Raw genomic sequence first — 16,512 nt, forward strand, 5'->3', positions numbered from 1 at the left:
TTTCTGTGCATTTGAGGAAGTGGGTTCTGGAGGATGGCAAAATCGCACTGGCACGTGAAGTGCAAACAGCTCCAGGCAGGACCGACTGGTCTGGCAGCGGGCGGCCAGGCAAGGGTCCCCAAGAGTCAGCCTGGATGTCACTGCTGGACACTGGTGGCACTGTGTCTGGCTTGGGGTGAAGTTTTTTCACCCACCTTGAACAGGAGTGCAGGGTAGGCGCTGTAACATGCAGGGAACATATGACAATTGCCTGTTGGCACCAGGCGTGGTGACTGGTGCCTGTGGTCGCAGCTACTCAAGAGGCTAAGGCAGGAGGATCACTTGAGCCCAGGAGCTGGAGGCTGCAGTGAGCTATGATCGCCACTGCACTCCAGCCTGGACAACAGAGCAAGTGAGATCCTATCACTAAAAAAAAAAAAAATTTTTTTAATTAGCTGGCAAGGTGGTTTATGTCTGTAATCCCAGCACTTTGGGAAGCCAAGGCAAGAGGATTGCTTGAGGCCAGGAATTCAAGACCAGCCTGGACAACATAGTGAGACCCTGTCTCTTAAAACACAGCACACACAATCAATACCTGTTGGGCCTTCCTGGCTTATAGGCCATGGTGTGCCAACAGCTCTCACCTGGATACCAGACTGAGCCTCCCACTGCCCAGAGGTTCCTCACATTCTGCTCCTACTGGTCCTTCTTTTTCCACCCCCTAATATCTGGGCTGTAATCGAAACATTGATGATGACTTTCTTCATCTTATTTTCCTTTTTTTTTCTTTTCTTTCTTTCTTTTTTTTTTTTTTTTTTTGAGACAGAGTCTTGTTCTATCGCCCAGGCTGGAGTACAATGGCGTGATCTTGGCTCACTGCCACCTCCGCCTCCCAGATTCAAGTGATTCTACTGTCTCAGCCTCCTGAGTAGCTGGGATTACAGACACGCACCACCACACCCGGGTAATTTTTGTATTTTTAGTAGAGATGGGGTTTTGCCATGTTGGCCAGGCTGATCTCGAACTCCTGAGCTCAAGTGATTGCCTCGGCTTCCCAAAGTGCTGAGATTACAGGCGTGAGCCACTGTGCCCAGCTTTTTTTTTTTTTTTTTTTTTTTTTTGAGACATAGTCTTGCTCTGTTGCCCAGGCTAGAGTGCAGTGGTGTGATCTTGGCTCACTGCAACCTCCGCCTCCTGGGTTCAAGCGATTTTCCTTCCTCAGCCTCCTGAGTAGCGGGGATTACAGGCATGAGCCATGAACCACCACGCCCTGCTAATTTTTGTATCTAATATTTTGTATTTAGTAGAGACGGGGGTTTCACCATGTTGGCCAGGCTGGTCTCGAACTCCTGACCTCAGGTGATCCACCACTTTGGCCTCCCAAAGTGCTGGGATGACAGCTGTGAGCCACTGCCCCCAGCCCTTCACCTTATTTTCTAAACCTGCCTACTCTCCTATACCCCAGCAGCCAGCCTCTGTCTAGGCCACCAAACTCTTCCACCTAGATGTTACCCAATCTCCCCCCACCCAGCCTCCTGAGTAGCTGGGACTACAGGTGTACACCACCACACTCAGCTAATTTTGTTTCATTTTTTTATTTAGCAGAGACAGGGTCTCCCTTAGTTGCCCTGCCCTGATTGAAATGTCCCTAATCCCTTAGTGACCACAGGGAATTTTTTTTTTTTTTAATGACAGTCTCTCTCTCTTGCCCAGGCTGGAGTGGTGTGATTATAGCTCACTGCAGCCTTCAACTCCTGGGATCAGGCAATCCTCCCACCTCAACCTCCCGCATAGCTAGGACTACAAGTATGCATCATCACGCCGGCTAACTTTTGTATTTTGGGTAGAGATGGGGTTTCACCATGTTGCCCAGGCTGGTCTCAAACTCCTAAGCTCAAGCGATCCTCCTACCTCAGCCTCCCAGAGTGCTGGGATTATAGGCCTGAGCCACCTTGCCCAGCCCACAGGGGACTTCTTAAAGGTATAAATCAATCTGATCCCTCCCCTGCTCATAGACCCTCCATGGCTCCTCATTGCTTCTCACAGGAAACATAAGACATTCTTTCTGGCCTGCCCATTCTATTCTTGTACCCTAGCAGGGTCCCATAACTCCACCATCACCTCCTTTCTCTCCCCCTGTCCCAACCACATCAGCCTCCTCGCTCTGCCACCAGCACCCTAAATTTGTATCCATCTCAGGGCCTTTGCACATGCTCCACTCTGTCTGGAATGCCCTTCCCCACAGTCTGCCCAAGTGAATTCCCATCATCCTTCAGGACCTCCCTGATCCTAGGTTGCTCAGGTCCCCTGTGGACCTGCCTCAGTAACAATTAGTATGGCTGTCACTAATTGTTAGTATCATTTACAATTTTTTTTTTTTTGAGACAGCATCTTGCTCTGTTGCCCAGGCTGGAGTGCAGTGGTGTGATCATAGCTCACTGCAGCCTTGAACTCCTGGGCTCAGGTGATCCTCCCACCTCAGCCTCCCAAGTAACTGAGACCTCAAGCACATGCTACCACAGCCTGCTAATTTTTTGTTTTGTTTTGTTTTGAGACAGAGTCTTTCTCTGTCATCCAGGCTGGAGTGCAATGGTGTGATCATAGCTCACTGCAGCCTCCACCTCCTGGGTTCAAGTGATTTTCCTGCCTCAGCCTCCCGAGTAGTTGGGACTACAGGCGCCCATCACCATGCCTGGCTAATTTTTGTATTTTTTTTTTTTTTTTTTTTTTGTAGAGAGTGGGTTTCCCCACGTTGGCCAGGCTGGTGTCGAACTCCTGACCTCAAGTAATCCACCTGCCTTGGCTTCCTAAAGTGTTGGGATTATGGGTGTGAGCCACTGCGCCCAGCCTAATTTTTGTGTTTTTTGTAGAGACGGGGTTTCACCATGCTGCCCAAGCTGTTCTACTTATTATTATATTGAGGGCAGGGCTGGCTTGGTCACAGCTGTATCCCCAGCATCTAGCATACAGTAGGTGCTCAGTTACACTCTAGGGCTGATGAGTCACTGTGACAGTTAACAGGATTGGACTCATGCACGTTCATGGATATTCACCTGTCCGTGCCCCAGGTGGCCGAGAGTTGGCCAGGTTCTCTTTGAGGGATGTTTGGTGCCATCCATGACGCAGTCCCTTGCGACAGATTCTGGGAGGCCCTGAGGTCTTGGAAGGGAGTCTCCCAGTGACCCCGAGTTGAGGGACGTATGAGATGGGCATACTGCACCCATCAAAGTTCTGGGTTCCGGCTGGGGACGGTGGCTCATGCCTGTAATCCCAGCACTTTGGAAGGCTAAGGTGGGCAGATCATGAGGTCAGGAGATCGAGACCATCCTGGCCAACACGGTGAAACCTTGTCTCTCCTAAAAATACAAAAATTAACTGGGCGTGGTGGCGCGTGCCTGTAGTCCCAGCTACTCTGGAAGATGAGGCAGGAGGATCGCTCGTATGCAGGAGGCGGAGGTTGAAGTGAGCCGAGATTGTGCCACTGTATTCCAGCCTAGGCAACTCCATCTCAAAAAAAAAAAAAAAAAAAAAGTCCTGGGTTCTGATACTGCTCCATGCTGAGCCTCAATGTCCCTGTCTGTAAGTGGGAATAGCTGGGGAATCAAGGTAGCCAGGATGGTGGACTCATGGTCACTGAGGCGGTCACCACACAGCTAATATGCATCAAGCCCTTTTGCAGTCAGGGAGCAGTGGCCCCAGTGTGTGTGTGTGTGTGTGTGTGTGTGTGTGTGTGTGTGTGTGTGTGTGTGTATTGGAGCAGGGAACCTCGGCACCCCCATGTCCTAATAAGGAAACTAAGACTTCACACAGAAAGGCAGGGCACAGTGACTCATGCCTGTCATCCCAGCCTTTTGGGAGGCCGAGGCAGGTGGATCACTTGAGGTCAGGAGTTCAAGACCAGCCTGGCCAACATGGTAAAACCCCGTCTCTACTAAAAATACAAAAAAATTAGCCAGGCATGGTGGCTCACACCTGTAATCCCAGCTACTCAGGAGGCTGAGGCAGGAGGATCGCTTGAACCCATGAGGTGGAGGCTGCAGTAAGCTGAAATTACACCACTGCACTCCAGCCCGGGCAACAGAACGAGAGAGAGAGAGAGAGAGACGCTGTCTCAAAAAAAAAAAACAAAATCAAAAAATTTAAAAAATTAATCCCCAGCAGGGAGGGCCAGGGCACCTGTCAGAGCCAACAGGGGTTGGAGTGCTTTGAAATGGGTCTTGCAAGGGGTGGAGGAGTTAAGAAGGGGGTGAATTTCAATATTTTGCCAACCTGAGCAACTGTACAGGTGCAACCAGATGTTGGGGGCCACAGGAAAAGCGCTTTGCTCATGGCGAGTGTTCAGTGAGTTTTGTTTTCCACAGGAGCCGCCCAGGAGGCTCCTCAGGCCGACCCCAGACCCTGGCTGGCCAGGATGAGGTATCTCCGGCACCTGCGGCCCAATGCCACCCTCATTCTGGCCATCGGCGCTTTCACCCTCCTCCTCTTCAGTCTGCTAGTGTCACCACCCACCTGCAAGGTCCAGGAGCAGCCACCGGCGATCCCCGAGGCCCTGGCCTGGCCCACTCCACCCACCCGCCCAGCCCCGGCCCCGTGCCATGCCAACACCTCTATGGTCACCCACCCGGACTTCGCCACGCAGCCGCAGCACGTTCAGAACTTCCTCCTGTACAGACACTGCCGCCACTTTCCCCTGCTGCAGGACGTGCCCCCCTCTAAGTGCGCGCAGCCGGTCTTCCTGCTGCTGGTGATCAAGTCCTCCCCTAGCAACTATGTGCGCCGCGAGCTGCTGCGGCGCACGTGGGGCCGCGAGCGCAAGGTGCGGGGTTTGCAGCTGCGCCTCCTCTTCCTGGTGGGCACAGCCTCCAATCCGCACGAGGCCCGCAAGGTCAACCGGCTGCTGGAGCTGGAGGCACAGACTCACGGAGACATCCTGCAGTGGGACTTCCACGACTCCTTCTTCAACCTCACGCTCAAGCAGGTGCGCTGGACTGGGGTCACCTGATCGGGGCCACCTGTCCTTCTTGTCCAAATTACCACCCACTCCTGAGGGACCCAGGGGACCAGAAGCCCTCGTCAGTCCATCACAGCCCATTCTGCCCCTCTGCTGTCCTCACCAGCCTCGTGGAGACCCAAAATGGTCTTCTTCTAGGGGAGGCTAGGGGGAAGGGCAGAGGAGCTAGGTTACTAGCACAGAGCTCAAGCCTGATGATGCGGGTTTGAATCCAAGCTCTGCCTCTTACTTGGTGTTCGACCTTGGAGGAGTTCATTCACCTCTCTGTGCCTCACTTTTCTCACCTGGAAAATGGGATGTGAGTGAGTCCCACCCACCTCTGAGGGCTACTGTGAGGTTTACAGGAGATGGAGTTTATAAGGCACCCAGACCAGTGCTGGATGTCCAACTCAACTTGGCAATGACGGGGGACACATCTCCTTGTTTATTTTTATGTTTATTTATTTTTTTTTAATGGAGTCTTGCTCTGTTGCCCAGCCTGGAGTGCAGTGGTGCGATCTGGGCTTGCTGCAACCACCTCCTGGTTTCCGGCGATCCTACTGCCTCAGCCTCCCAAGTAGCTGGGATTACAGGCACTCACCATGCCCAGCTAATTTTTGTATTTTGAGTAGAGACGGGGTTTCACCCTGTTGGCCAGGGTAATCTCAAACTCCTGACCTCAGGTGATCTTCCCGCCTCGGCCTCCCAAAGTGCTGGGATTACAGGTGTGAGCCACTGCACCCGGCCAACATCTCCTTGTTTATTTGTTCCGGTTCTGTCTCCCCATGAGGCTGGGGGCCTTGTCTGTTTCACTCACTGCTGTGTCCCTAATGCCTAGAATAGATTCAGGTGCACAGCATGTGCTCAGTCAAGACCTTTTTGATGGACAAGAACCCATGAGAGGTAGCTAGGCTTGGTGGCTCATGCCTGTAATCCCAGCACTTTTGGAAGCTGAGGAGGGAGGATCGCTTGAGCCCAAGAGTTTGAGGCCAGCCTGAGCTACATAGCGAGACCTCATCTTTTTCAAAAAAACATTTAATTAATTAATTTTTATATTTTTTTAATTAATTTTTTTTTTTAGATGGAGTCTGGCTCTGTCCCCCAGGCTGGAGTGCAGTGGTGCAATCTCGGCTCACTGCAACCTCCACCTCCTAGGTTCAAGTGATTCTCCTGCCTCAGCCTCCTGAGTAGCTGGGAATACAGGTGCATGCCACTATGCCCAGCTAATTTTTTTGTACTTTTACCAGAGATGGGGTTTCACCATGTTGGCCAGGCTGGTCTCAAACTCCTGACCTCAAGTGATCCTCCTGCCTTGGCCTCCCAAAGTGCTGGGATTACAGGTATGAGCCACCACGCACAGCCTCGTCTCTATTTTTTTAAAAAAAGAAGCCATGAGAGGTGAGAAAATCCTGCCCATCTGCAGATGAGGAAATGGAGGGGCTCTAAGAACCCCTCCTAGGTCCTCGAGTAGAACAAGACAGGTAGAGACAACATTTTCAAGGAGGAACAGGGAACTCTGCAGGTTCCTGCTCATAGGAGGTACAGACAGGCCTGGGTTCAAGGCCTCTGGTAGCTGTTTCTCTGCGGGTGACCTCACTGCAGTTTTCTCTGGAGAGCCTCTGTTCCCTCATCTGTAAATAAGATTGAGGACCACTTCTGCCTCCTAAGGGTGCATTCAGGATTCAGGGTAGGGTAAGCACCAAGCACAGCACCGGGCAACAAACAGATACCCAGCCTGTGTAGGTTACCATAGGGGAAACTGAGGCTGAGGCGGGTAGGGGCCATGGCCTCTTAACATGCTGTGTTCTGAAAACACAAAAGTGGCCAGGCACAGTGGCTCACGCCTATAATCCCAGCACTTTGGGAGGCCGAGGTGGGCGGATCACTTGAGACCAGGAGTTCGAGACCAGCTTCTTGGGAGGCTAAGGCAGCAGGATCGATTGAACCCTGGAGGCGGAGGTTGGAGTGAGTCAAGATCGTGCCACTGCACTCCAGCCTGGGTGACAGAGTGAGACTCTGTCTCAAAAACAAAAACAAAAAACCCTTTAAAAGTGTGTGATAAACATCAGCTTGACAAATATGAACCCAGCACCCGTGAAGCACCGGCACTATGCTGGGTGCTGAGGGAGATGGCATGAACAGAAAAGAGAGACACAGGCCCAAGGAGGGAAGTCCAGTGTTTGGTGGAAGAGGGGGATGTTAACAATCACACAGGTCAGGCACGGTGGCTCACACCTGTAATCCCAGCACTTTGGGAGGCTGAGGCAGGTGGATCACCTGAGGTCAGGAGTTCAAGATCAGCCTGACCAACATGGTGAAACCCTGTCTCTACTAAATACAAAAAATTAGCCAGGTGTGGTGGTGCATGCCTGTAATCCCAGCTACTTGGGAGGCTGAGGCAGAATAATTGCTTGAACCTGAAAGGCGGAGGTTGCAGTGAGCCGAGATTGCACCACTCCACTCCAGCCTGGGCAACAAAAGCGAAAACTCCATCTCCAAAAAAAAAATAATAATAATAATAAAATAAAAATCACACAAAGGCCAGGAGTCGTGGCTCATGCTTGTAATGTCAGCATTTTGGGAGGCTGAGGTGGGAGGATCCTTTGAGGTCTGGAGTCTGAGACCAGCCTGCGTAGCATAGCAAGATCCCATCCCTTAAAAAAAAAATTTATTAGCCAGTAGTAAGTAGCGGCATGTGTCTGTAGTACCAGCTACTTGGGAGGCTGAGGTGGAAGGATCACCTGAGCCCAGGAATTTGAGGCTGCAATGAACTATGATCATAGCGCTACACTCTAGCCTGGGCAATAGAGCAAGACCCTGTCTCAGAAACAAACAAAATTCATACAAATGATTATTTAACAACAGGGCTTGGCCAGGCAGAGTTGGGAGGAACAGCAATACATGTAAATGTAACAATTTTCCAGCATTTCTTGGTGCTTCATGGAGCATGGTCTCCATGGATTCCCCAACACTCCTAGAGGCACATGATAAGGCCTGTTTGGAGAGTTGAAACCAAGGCACAGAGAGGGTTTCCCAAGTAACCCCACAGGGCAGGGCCTTAACCCAGGCTGGATTGTGGACACTTCCTTTCCTGGGCTCAGTGGGCTGGAGTGGCTAACAGAGACCCAAGGCCAATTTCTCCAGCCCTCAAGCGAGCATGCCCTGTCCACCCTGCCTGCAGGTCCTGTTCTTACAGTGGCAGGAGACAAGGTGCGCCAACGCCAGCTTCGTGCTCAACGGGGATGATGACGTCTTTGCACACACAGACAACATGGTCTTCTACCTGCAGGACCATGACCCTGGCCGCCACCTCTTCGTGGGGCAACTGATCCAAAACGTGGGCCCCATCCGGGCTTTTTGGAGCAAGTACTATGTGCCAGAGGTGGTGACTCAGAATGAGCGGTACCCACCCTATTGTGGGGGTGGTGGCTTCCTGCTGTCCCGCTTCACGGCCACTGCCCTGCGCCGTGCTGCCCATGTCTTGGACATCTTCCCCATTGATGATGTCTTCCTGGGTATGTGTCTGGAGCTTGAGGGACTGAAGCCTGCCTCCCACAGCGGCATCCGCACGTCTGGCGTGCGGGCTCCATCGCAACGCCTGTCCTCCTTTGACCCCTGCTTCTACCGGGACCTGCTTCTGGTGCACCGCTTCCTACCTTATGAGATGCTGCTCATGTGGGATGCACTGAACCAGCCCAACCTCACCTGTGGCAATCAGACACAGATCTACTGAGTCAGCATCAGGGTCCCCAGCCTCTGGGCTCTTGTTTCCATAGGAAGGGGCGACACCTTCCTCCCAGGAAGCTGAGACCTTTGTGGTCTGAGCATAAGGGAGTGCCAGGGAAGGTTTGAGGTTTGATGAGTGAATATTCTGGCTGGCGAACTCCTACACATCCTTCAAAACCCACCTGGTACTGTTCCAGCATCTTCCCTGGATGGCTGGAGGAACTCCAGAAAATATCTGTCTTCTTTTTGTGGCTGCTAATGGCAGAAGTGCCTGTGCTAGAGTTCCAACTGTGGATGCATCCGTCCCGTTTGAGTCAAAGTCTTACTTCCCTGCTCTCACCTACTCACAGACAGGATGCTAAGCAGTGCACCTGCAGTGGTTTAATGGCAGATAAGCTCCGCCTGCAGTTCCAGGCCAGCCAGAAACTCCTGTGTCCACATAGAGCTGACATGAGAAATATCTTTCAGCCCAAGAGAGAGGGGTCCTGATCTTAACCCTTTCCTGGGTCTCAGACAACTCAGAAGGTTGGGGGGATACCAGAGAGGTGGTGGAATAGGACCGCCCCCTCCTTACTCGTGGGATCAAATGCTGTAATGGTGGAGGTGTGGGCAGAGGAGGGAAGCAAGTGTCCTTTGAAAGTTGTGAGAGCTCAGAGTTTCTGGGGTCCTCATTAGGAGCCCCCATCCCTGTGTTCCCCAAGAATTCAGAGAACAGCACTGGGGCTGGAATTATCTTTAATGGGCCCAAGGCCAACAGGCATATGCCTCACTACTGCCTGGAGAAGGGAGAGATTCAGGTCCTCCAGCGGCCTCCCCCACCCAGTATGTTTTACAGATTACGGGGGGACCGGGTGAGCCAGTGACCCCCTGCAGCCCCCAGCTTCAGGCCTCAGTGTCTGCCAGTCAAGCTTCACAGGCATTGTGATGGGGCAGCCTTGGGGAATACAAAATTTTGTGAAGACTTGGAAATCTTTTTTTTTTTAAGCAAATTTACAAGTTTCGACAGACAAGTCCACATTCATCCCTAAAAGTCTCATTTTCCAGTAGAAAATATACACTGGTAAAAACGGGGCATGGGGCCGTGGCTCAGGGCTGTAATTCTAGCACATTGGGAGACCAAAGTGGGAGGATCACTTGAGCCCAGGAGTTCTGGATCCTGTCTCTGCACAAAATAAAAAATTACTCAGGCGTGGTGGTGCTCACATGCCTGTAGTCCCAGCTATACTTGGGAGGCTGAGGCGAGAGGATCGCTTAAGCCCAGGAGTTGGAGGCTGCAGTGAACCATGATTGTGCCACTGTACTCCACTGGGCGGCAATAAGAAGACAAAAACATAAAACAGGACATGTGTGAGGCAAAAGCTGCAGGAATTTCTATCAGGCAGATCTGACCTCATCCCACCCACCCCCTGCTCAGATACCCTTCATAGCTCCTTATTGCTTTCAGCTCATATCCCCACATATCCCCAAAGACAGATTCTTTTTTTTTTTTTTTTTTTTTTTTTTTTAAGACAGATTCTCATTCTGTTGCCCAGGCTGGAGTGTAGTGGCGTGATCTCGGCTCATTGCAACCTCCGCCTCCCAGATTCAAACAATTCTCCTGCCTCAGCCTCCCAAGTAGCTGGGATTACAGGTTACAGGCATGTGCCACCATGTCCAGCTAATTTTTGTATTTTTGATAGAGACGGCATTTCACCATGTTGCCCAGGATGGTCTCAAACTCCTGACCTCAAGTGATCCACCCGCTGGCCTCCCAAAGATGCTGGGATTACAGGCGTGAGCCACAGTGCCTGGCCAGCCAAAGATAGAGTCTTGCTTCCAGGTTGTCAGCAGACTCAGGAGTGGGAGGTACAGGGTGAGATGCTCTTAGCTGGATTGGACGCTGGGCCCACCTTGGCCTCCTGCTTCCAGCAAGGCCCCCTCTGAATACCATCCCAGCCACCAGCAGCCTCCCTCTCCTTACCAGGCTTGCCTTCCCTGGTTGGAACCTCAGATCTACTGCTCTCTGTAGCTCATCCTTTCCGCCCCTCCTCAAGTGCTTATTATGCACCTGCCGTGTGCTACACGCCTTGCCCTGTACTCCTCCTCCCTCCTGTGGGAAGGGTCAGCTGATACAGACCCACCTTATGGTGAGGAAACAAACCCGAAAATGATCAAATGGGAAGTTCCCGGGAGCAATAAGAGCTTTGAGCAGAATTTTTTTTTTAATTTAATTTAATTTTATTTTATTTTATTTATTTTTGAGACAGAGTCTCGCTCTGTTGCCCAGGCTGGAGTGTGGTGGCACGATCTCATCTCACTGCAACCTCCGCCTCCTGAGTTCAAGTGATTCTCATGCCTCAGCCTCCCAAGTTGCTGGGATTACAGGCATGCGCCACAACGCCTGGCTAATTTTTGTATTTGTAGTACAGACAGGGTTTCACCATGTTATCCAGGCTGATCTCGAACTCCTGGCCTCAAGGGATCCACCTGCCTCAGCCTCCCAAAGTGTTGGGATTAGAGGCATAAGCCACTGCACCAGCCTGAGCAGAATTTAAATGGGATAACAGGGCCAAACACAGTGACTCATGCCTATAATTCCAGGGCTTTGGGAGGCAGAGGTGGGAGGATCACCTGAGCCCAGGAGTTCGAGACCAGCCTGGGCAACATAGCGAGACCCTGTCTCTACAGAAAAAAAATTAGCCCAGTGTGGTAGTGCCCACTTATGGTCCCAGCTACTCGGAAAGCTGAGACAGGAGGATCACTTGAGCCTGGGAGGTTGAGGTTGCAGTGAGCCAGGACCATGCCACTGCACTCCAGCCTGGGTGAGAGAGAGACCTTGTTTCAAAAATAAAATGAGGCTGGGCATGGTGGCTCACGATTGTAATCCCAGCAGTTTGGGAGGCCGAGGTGGGCGGATCACCTGAAGTCAGGAGTCCAAGACCAGCCTAGACAAGGCGAAACCCCGTCTCTACTAAAAATACAAAAATTAGCAGAGTGTGGTGGCATATGCCTGTAATCCCAGCTACCTGAGAGGCTGAGGGAGGAGAATCACTTGAACCTGGGAGACGGAGGTTGCAGTGAGCTGAGATTGAGCCACTGCACTCCAGCCTGGGCGACAGAGTGAGAATCTATCTCAAAAAAAAGAAAAAAAAAAATAGGCCAGCCGTGGTGGCTCACACCTGTAATCCCAGCACTTTGGGAGGCCGAGGTGGGTGGATCACGAGGTCAGAAGATTGAGACCATTCTGGCCAACATGGGGAAACCTCGTCTCTACTAAAAATATGAAAATTAGCCAGGCGTGGTGGTGTGCACTTGTAGTCCCAGCTACTCAGGAGGCTGAGGGCAAAAGAATCGCTTGAACCCGGGAGGCGGAGGCTGCAGTGAGCCGAGATCATGCCACTGCACTCCAGCCTGGGCGACAGAGTGAGACTCAGTCTCCAAAAAAAAAAAAAAAAAAAAAAAAAAAAAAAAAAAAAAAAAAGATGGTTAAAAATGGCTGCTCTGGGGACTGGAGGGAGCTGGGAGGATGAGACACCATCCTGCAAATCAGGCCTGGATGAGGTGGGGCTGCAGGGCTTTCTGACAGGCACATCTGACCTCATTCTGCCCCTGCTCACACAGCCTCTGTGGCTCCCTATTGCCATCAGGGGAGAGTCCCAGCTCCCCTGCTCCACTGGATTGAGTAGTGTCTGGCAAGAATTCATGTCTGAGAATTCATATTCATATTCTGAGAATTCATATTCTGAGAATTCACCTCAGAATATGGGCTTATTTGGAAATAGGGTCTTTGTAGACAGACATGAGGTTATCATGGATTAGGGTGGACCCTAAATCCGATGACTGGGCCAGGCACGTGGCTCATGCCTGTGATCTCAACACTTTGGGAGGCCGAGGTGGGCGGATCACCTGAGTTCAGGAGTTCAAGACCAGCCTGGCCAACATGGTGAAACCCCGTCTCTACTAAAAATGCAAAAATTAGCTGGGTGTGGTGGCGGGTGCCTGTAATCCCAGCTACTTAGGAGGCTGAAGTGGGAGGATCACTTTAGCCCAGGAGTTGGAGGCTGCAGTAAGCTATGATTGTGCCACTGCACTCCAGCCTGGGCGACAGAGTGAGACCCTGTCTCAAAAAAAAAAAAAAAAAAAAAAAGACTAATGTGTTTTGTGATGATCATTTTCAGACATTTGTTTTGTGTCTAATGTCTACCATTCTAAGTCCTCAATGCTAAGGACTCCCATGGGCCTTGGTAGAGACCTCGGTTCAAGTCCTGCACTTACCCTTCCCTGTCTGACCTTGGCAAGCAGCCCTCTCCCTGGGCCTCAGTTTCCCCACTTTGCATTGCAATGCCTCTCTAGTTATCAAGCTCCTGGAAGTGCCGGTGGGTCCATGGCTGCTGGGGGACAAGCCCACACAGGGACTGACTGAGGCTTGTCCCTTTTTCTAGAGAAAATGCAGGAAGCTGCTTTGGGTCGTTTATTTACTAAGAGACAGCAAGAAGGGGTGTTACACATGCAGGGAGCGGAGCGTCTGGGGCTCCTCTGGAGTGAGGACATTTGGCTGTCAGTGTCCAGCATCTGTGAAAGCGGGGATCCTCCAAGCCAGGGCTAGGGTGTGATTTATTCTGCAGTTGACTCCACAGGCTGCAGGTGGCATTGGTCTGGGGTAGATAGTGAGCACCCCATCCCAGGAGGTAATCAGAGGCCTGCAGACGCGAGACTTTATGGTGCTGTGTGGCCTCAGGAGCTCACCAGACCAGACCCTCTGGGCCTCAGGCCACTCTGAGGCTGCACCCAAGGAGGAATCAGTAGGGACAGAGGGTCAGCAGGTCTTGTTGGGTACAGCCACTGAGGCAGCAGTAGCGTGCAGGGTTGGTGGCAGCTGCACGGTGGTGGCGGTGATGGTGAGAGGTCTGGGGCAGGGGCTGCAGGCCAGGTCCCAGTGTGAGATTACTGTTGGCCACCAGCCCATGGAGCAGATGTCGTCTCTCCAGCCACTGTAGCATCTCACCTGGGGACAGAGTGAAACTCAGCTGGAACGGAAACGACAGAGGACATGCTACCCCATGCTGCATGTGCACGAATCCACACACATCCCACTGAGTAACCCACCAAACACTCATGCATGCAAATAAAAAGTGAGCACTGGCCGGGCACGGTGGCTCACACCTGTAATCCCAGCACTTTGGGAGGCCGAGGTGGGTGGATCACGAGGTCAGGAGTTTGAGACCATCCTGGCTAACACAGTGAAACCCCTTCTCTACTAAAAAAAAAATACAAAAAATTAGCCGGGTGTGGTGGCGGGCGCCTGTAGTCCCAGCTACTTGGGAGGCTGAGGTGGGAGGATCGCTTGAGCCTGGGAAGGCAAGGCTGCAGTGACCCGAGATCGTGCCACTGCACTCCAGCCTGAGTGACAGAGCAAGACTGTCTCAAAAGAAAAAAAAAAGGACTTATGAAAATTTAGAGGGTTGTTTACCCTCTACCCAATCTGCAGTTTACAATTGACACCAGTGGTTCTCAAACCAGGGTGATTTTGTTTCCAGGGGATACTTGTCTGGGGACAGTTTTAGATGTCACAACTTGGGTGGGGTGTGAGGCTATTCATGGTATTAGGGGGCAGAAGACAGAGATGTTGTCTAACACCCTACAATATACAGGACAGCCCCACTACCATATACATCCCCAAATGTCAGCATCAGCTTTTTTTTTTTTGAGATGGAGTTGCCAAGCTGGAGTGCAGTGGCGTGATCTTGGCTCACTGCAACCTCCGCCTCCCGGGTTCAAGTGATTCTCCTGCCTCAGCCTCCTGAGTAGCTGAGACTACAGGTGTGCGCCACAACTCCCGGCTAATTTTTGTATTTTTAGTACAGATGGGGTTTCACCATGTTGGCCAGCATGGTCTCGATCTCTTGACCTCAGATCCGCCTGCCTGGGTCTCCCAAAATGCTGGGATTACAGGCGTGAGCCACCGCGCCCAGCCAGCCTTAGCTTTTTTAAATAAAATAGAGATGGGGTCTCCCTATGTTGGCCAGGCTGCTTTTGAACTCCTGGGTTCAAGTGACCCCCCCCTGCCTCAGCCTTCCAAAGTGTTGGGATTACAGGTGTGAGGTTGGGAGTTCAAGACCAGCCTGACCAACATGGAGAAACCCCTTCTCTACTAAAAATACAAAATTAGCCAGGCATGGTGGCACATGCCTATAATCCCTGCTACTGGGGAGGCTGAAGCAGGAGAATCGTTTGAACCCGGGAGGCAGAGGTTGTGGTGAGCCGAGATCGCACCATTGCACTCTAGCCTGGGCAACAAGATTGAAACTCCGTCTAAAAAAAACAAAAAACAAAAAAACAAACTTGGTGGCCGGGACTTGTAATCCCAAGCCTTTGGGAGGCTAAGGTAGGCAGACTGCCTGAGCTCAGGAGTTTGAGACCAGCCTAGGCAACATGGTGAAACTCCCATCACTACTAACAATATAAAAATTAGCCAAACATGGTGACATGTGCCTATAGTCCCAGCTACTCAGGAGGCTGAGGTGGGCAGATTGCTTGAGCCTTGGAGGCAGAGGTTGCAATGAGCCGAGATCATGCCACTGCACTCCAGCCTGGGTGATAGAGTGAGACCCTGTCTCAAAATATATATATATAATAATAATATTAATATTTTTCCTTTTTTCTAGACAAGGGTCTCTGTCTCAGGCTGAGTCTCATATTGCCCAGGTTGGTCTCAAACTCCTGGCCTCAAGTGATCTTCCCTCCTAGCCTCCTGAGTAGCAGGGATTACAGGCATGAGCCACCACGTCCAGCAAGATAAGTATTTTAATGCAATACTTTTAAAATAAAATTTAAAATATTTGTAAAAAGGCCAGGCACAGCGGCTCACGCTTGTAATCCCAACACTTTGGGAGGCTGAGGCGGGCAGATCACCTGAGGTCAGGAGTTCAAGACCAGCCTGGCCCGGGCACAGTGGCTCATGCCTGTAATCCCAGCCTTTTGGGAGGCCGAGGCAGGTGGATCACGAGATCAGGAGATTGAGACCATCCTTGCTAACATGGTGAAACCCCATCTCTACTAAAAATACAAAAAAATTAGCTGGGCGTGGTGGCAGGCGCCTGCAGTCCCAGCTACTCAGGAGGCTGAGGCAGGAGAATGGCGTGAACCCGGGAGGCGGAGCTTGCAGTGAGCCGAGATCACACCACTGCACTCCAGCCTGGCGGACAGAGCGAGACTCAATGTCAAAACAAAACAAAACAAAACAAGACCAGACTGGCCAACATGGTGAAACCTATTGTTTCACCTGTTCACCTGTCTCTACTAAAAATACCAAAAAAAAAATCAGCTGGGCATGGTAGTGGGTGACCTGGGGAGTGGCCTGTAATCCCAGCTACTTGGAAGGCTGAGGCAGGAGAACTGCTTGAACTCAGGAGGCGGAGGTTGCAGTGAGCTGAGATCGTGCCACTGCACTTCAGCCCGGGTGACAGAGCGAGACTCCATCTCAAACAAACAAACAAAATACAAAAATTAGCCAGGTGTGGTGGTGCGTGCCCACAGTCCCAGCTACTCTGGAGGCTGAGGCAGGAAAATTGCTGGAACCCGGGAGGCAGAGGTTGCAGTGAGACGAGATCACGTCACAGCACTCTGGTTTGGGTGACAGAGCGAGGCTATGTCTCAAAATAAATAAATAAAAATAAAATAATAAAATAAAGTAAAATAATTGTGAAAAGCAATACTTTTCAAAAGCAATACTTTTAAATACTTTTAAGGCTGGACACAGTGACTCACGTCGCTAATCCCAACACTTTGGAAGGTCAAGGTGGGAGGATTACTTGAGCTCAGGAGTTTGAGACCAGCCT

At 51.4% G+C, this 16,512-nt stretch overlaps 2 protein-coding genes across 5 annotated transcripts in view; one reads left to right on the forward strand and one right to left on the reverse strand.

Annotated features, from left to right (window-relative positions):
- Window positions 1-217: 217 nt before the first annotated feature.
- On the forward strand, window positions 218-11,181 carry B3GNT3 (UDP-GlcNAc:betaGal beta-1,3-N-acetylglucosaminyltransferase 3). Its single transcript, XM_003817792.6, has 2 exons — window positions 218-4,957; window positions 8,151-11,181. Exons 1-2 carry the CDS (start codon window positions 4,391-4,393, stop codon window positions 8,700-8,702), a joined length of 1,119 nt encoding a protein of 372 aa, XP_003817840.1. The 5' UTR covers window positions 218-4,390; the 3' UTR covers window positions 8,703-11,181.
- A 1,618-nt stretch (window positions 11,182-12,799) lies between these two features.
- Window positions 12,800-16,512, reverse strand: part of JAK3 (Janus kinase 3) — a 31,447-nt gene continuing 27,734 nt past the window's right edge. For all 4 annotated transcript variants that reach the window (XM_055104425.2, XM_063600009.1, XM_055104427.2 and 1 more), the window contains one exon: window positions 12,800-13,679. In XM_055104425.2, the coding sequence (XP_054960400.1) occupies window positions 13,474-13,679 (206 nt within the window). In that variant the 3' untranslated portion in view covers window positions 12,800-13,473. The remainder of the gene's footprint in view (window positions 13,680-16,512) is intronic.

This window comes from Pan paniscus, chromosome 20, assembly GCF_029289425.2.
Source record: "Pan paniscus chromosome 20, NHGRI_mPanPan1-v2.0_pri, whole genome shotgun sequence".
Taxonomy (NCBI): domain Eukaryota; kingdom Metazoa; phylum Chordata; class Mammalia; order Primates; family Hominidae; genus Pan; species Pan paniscus.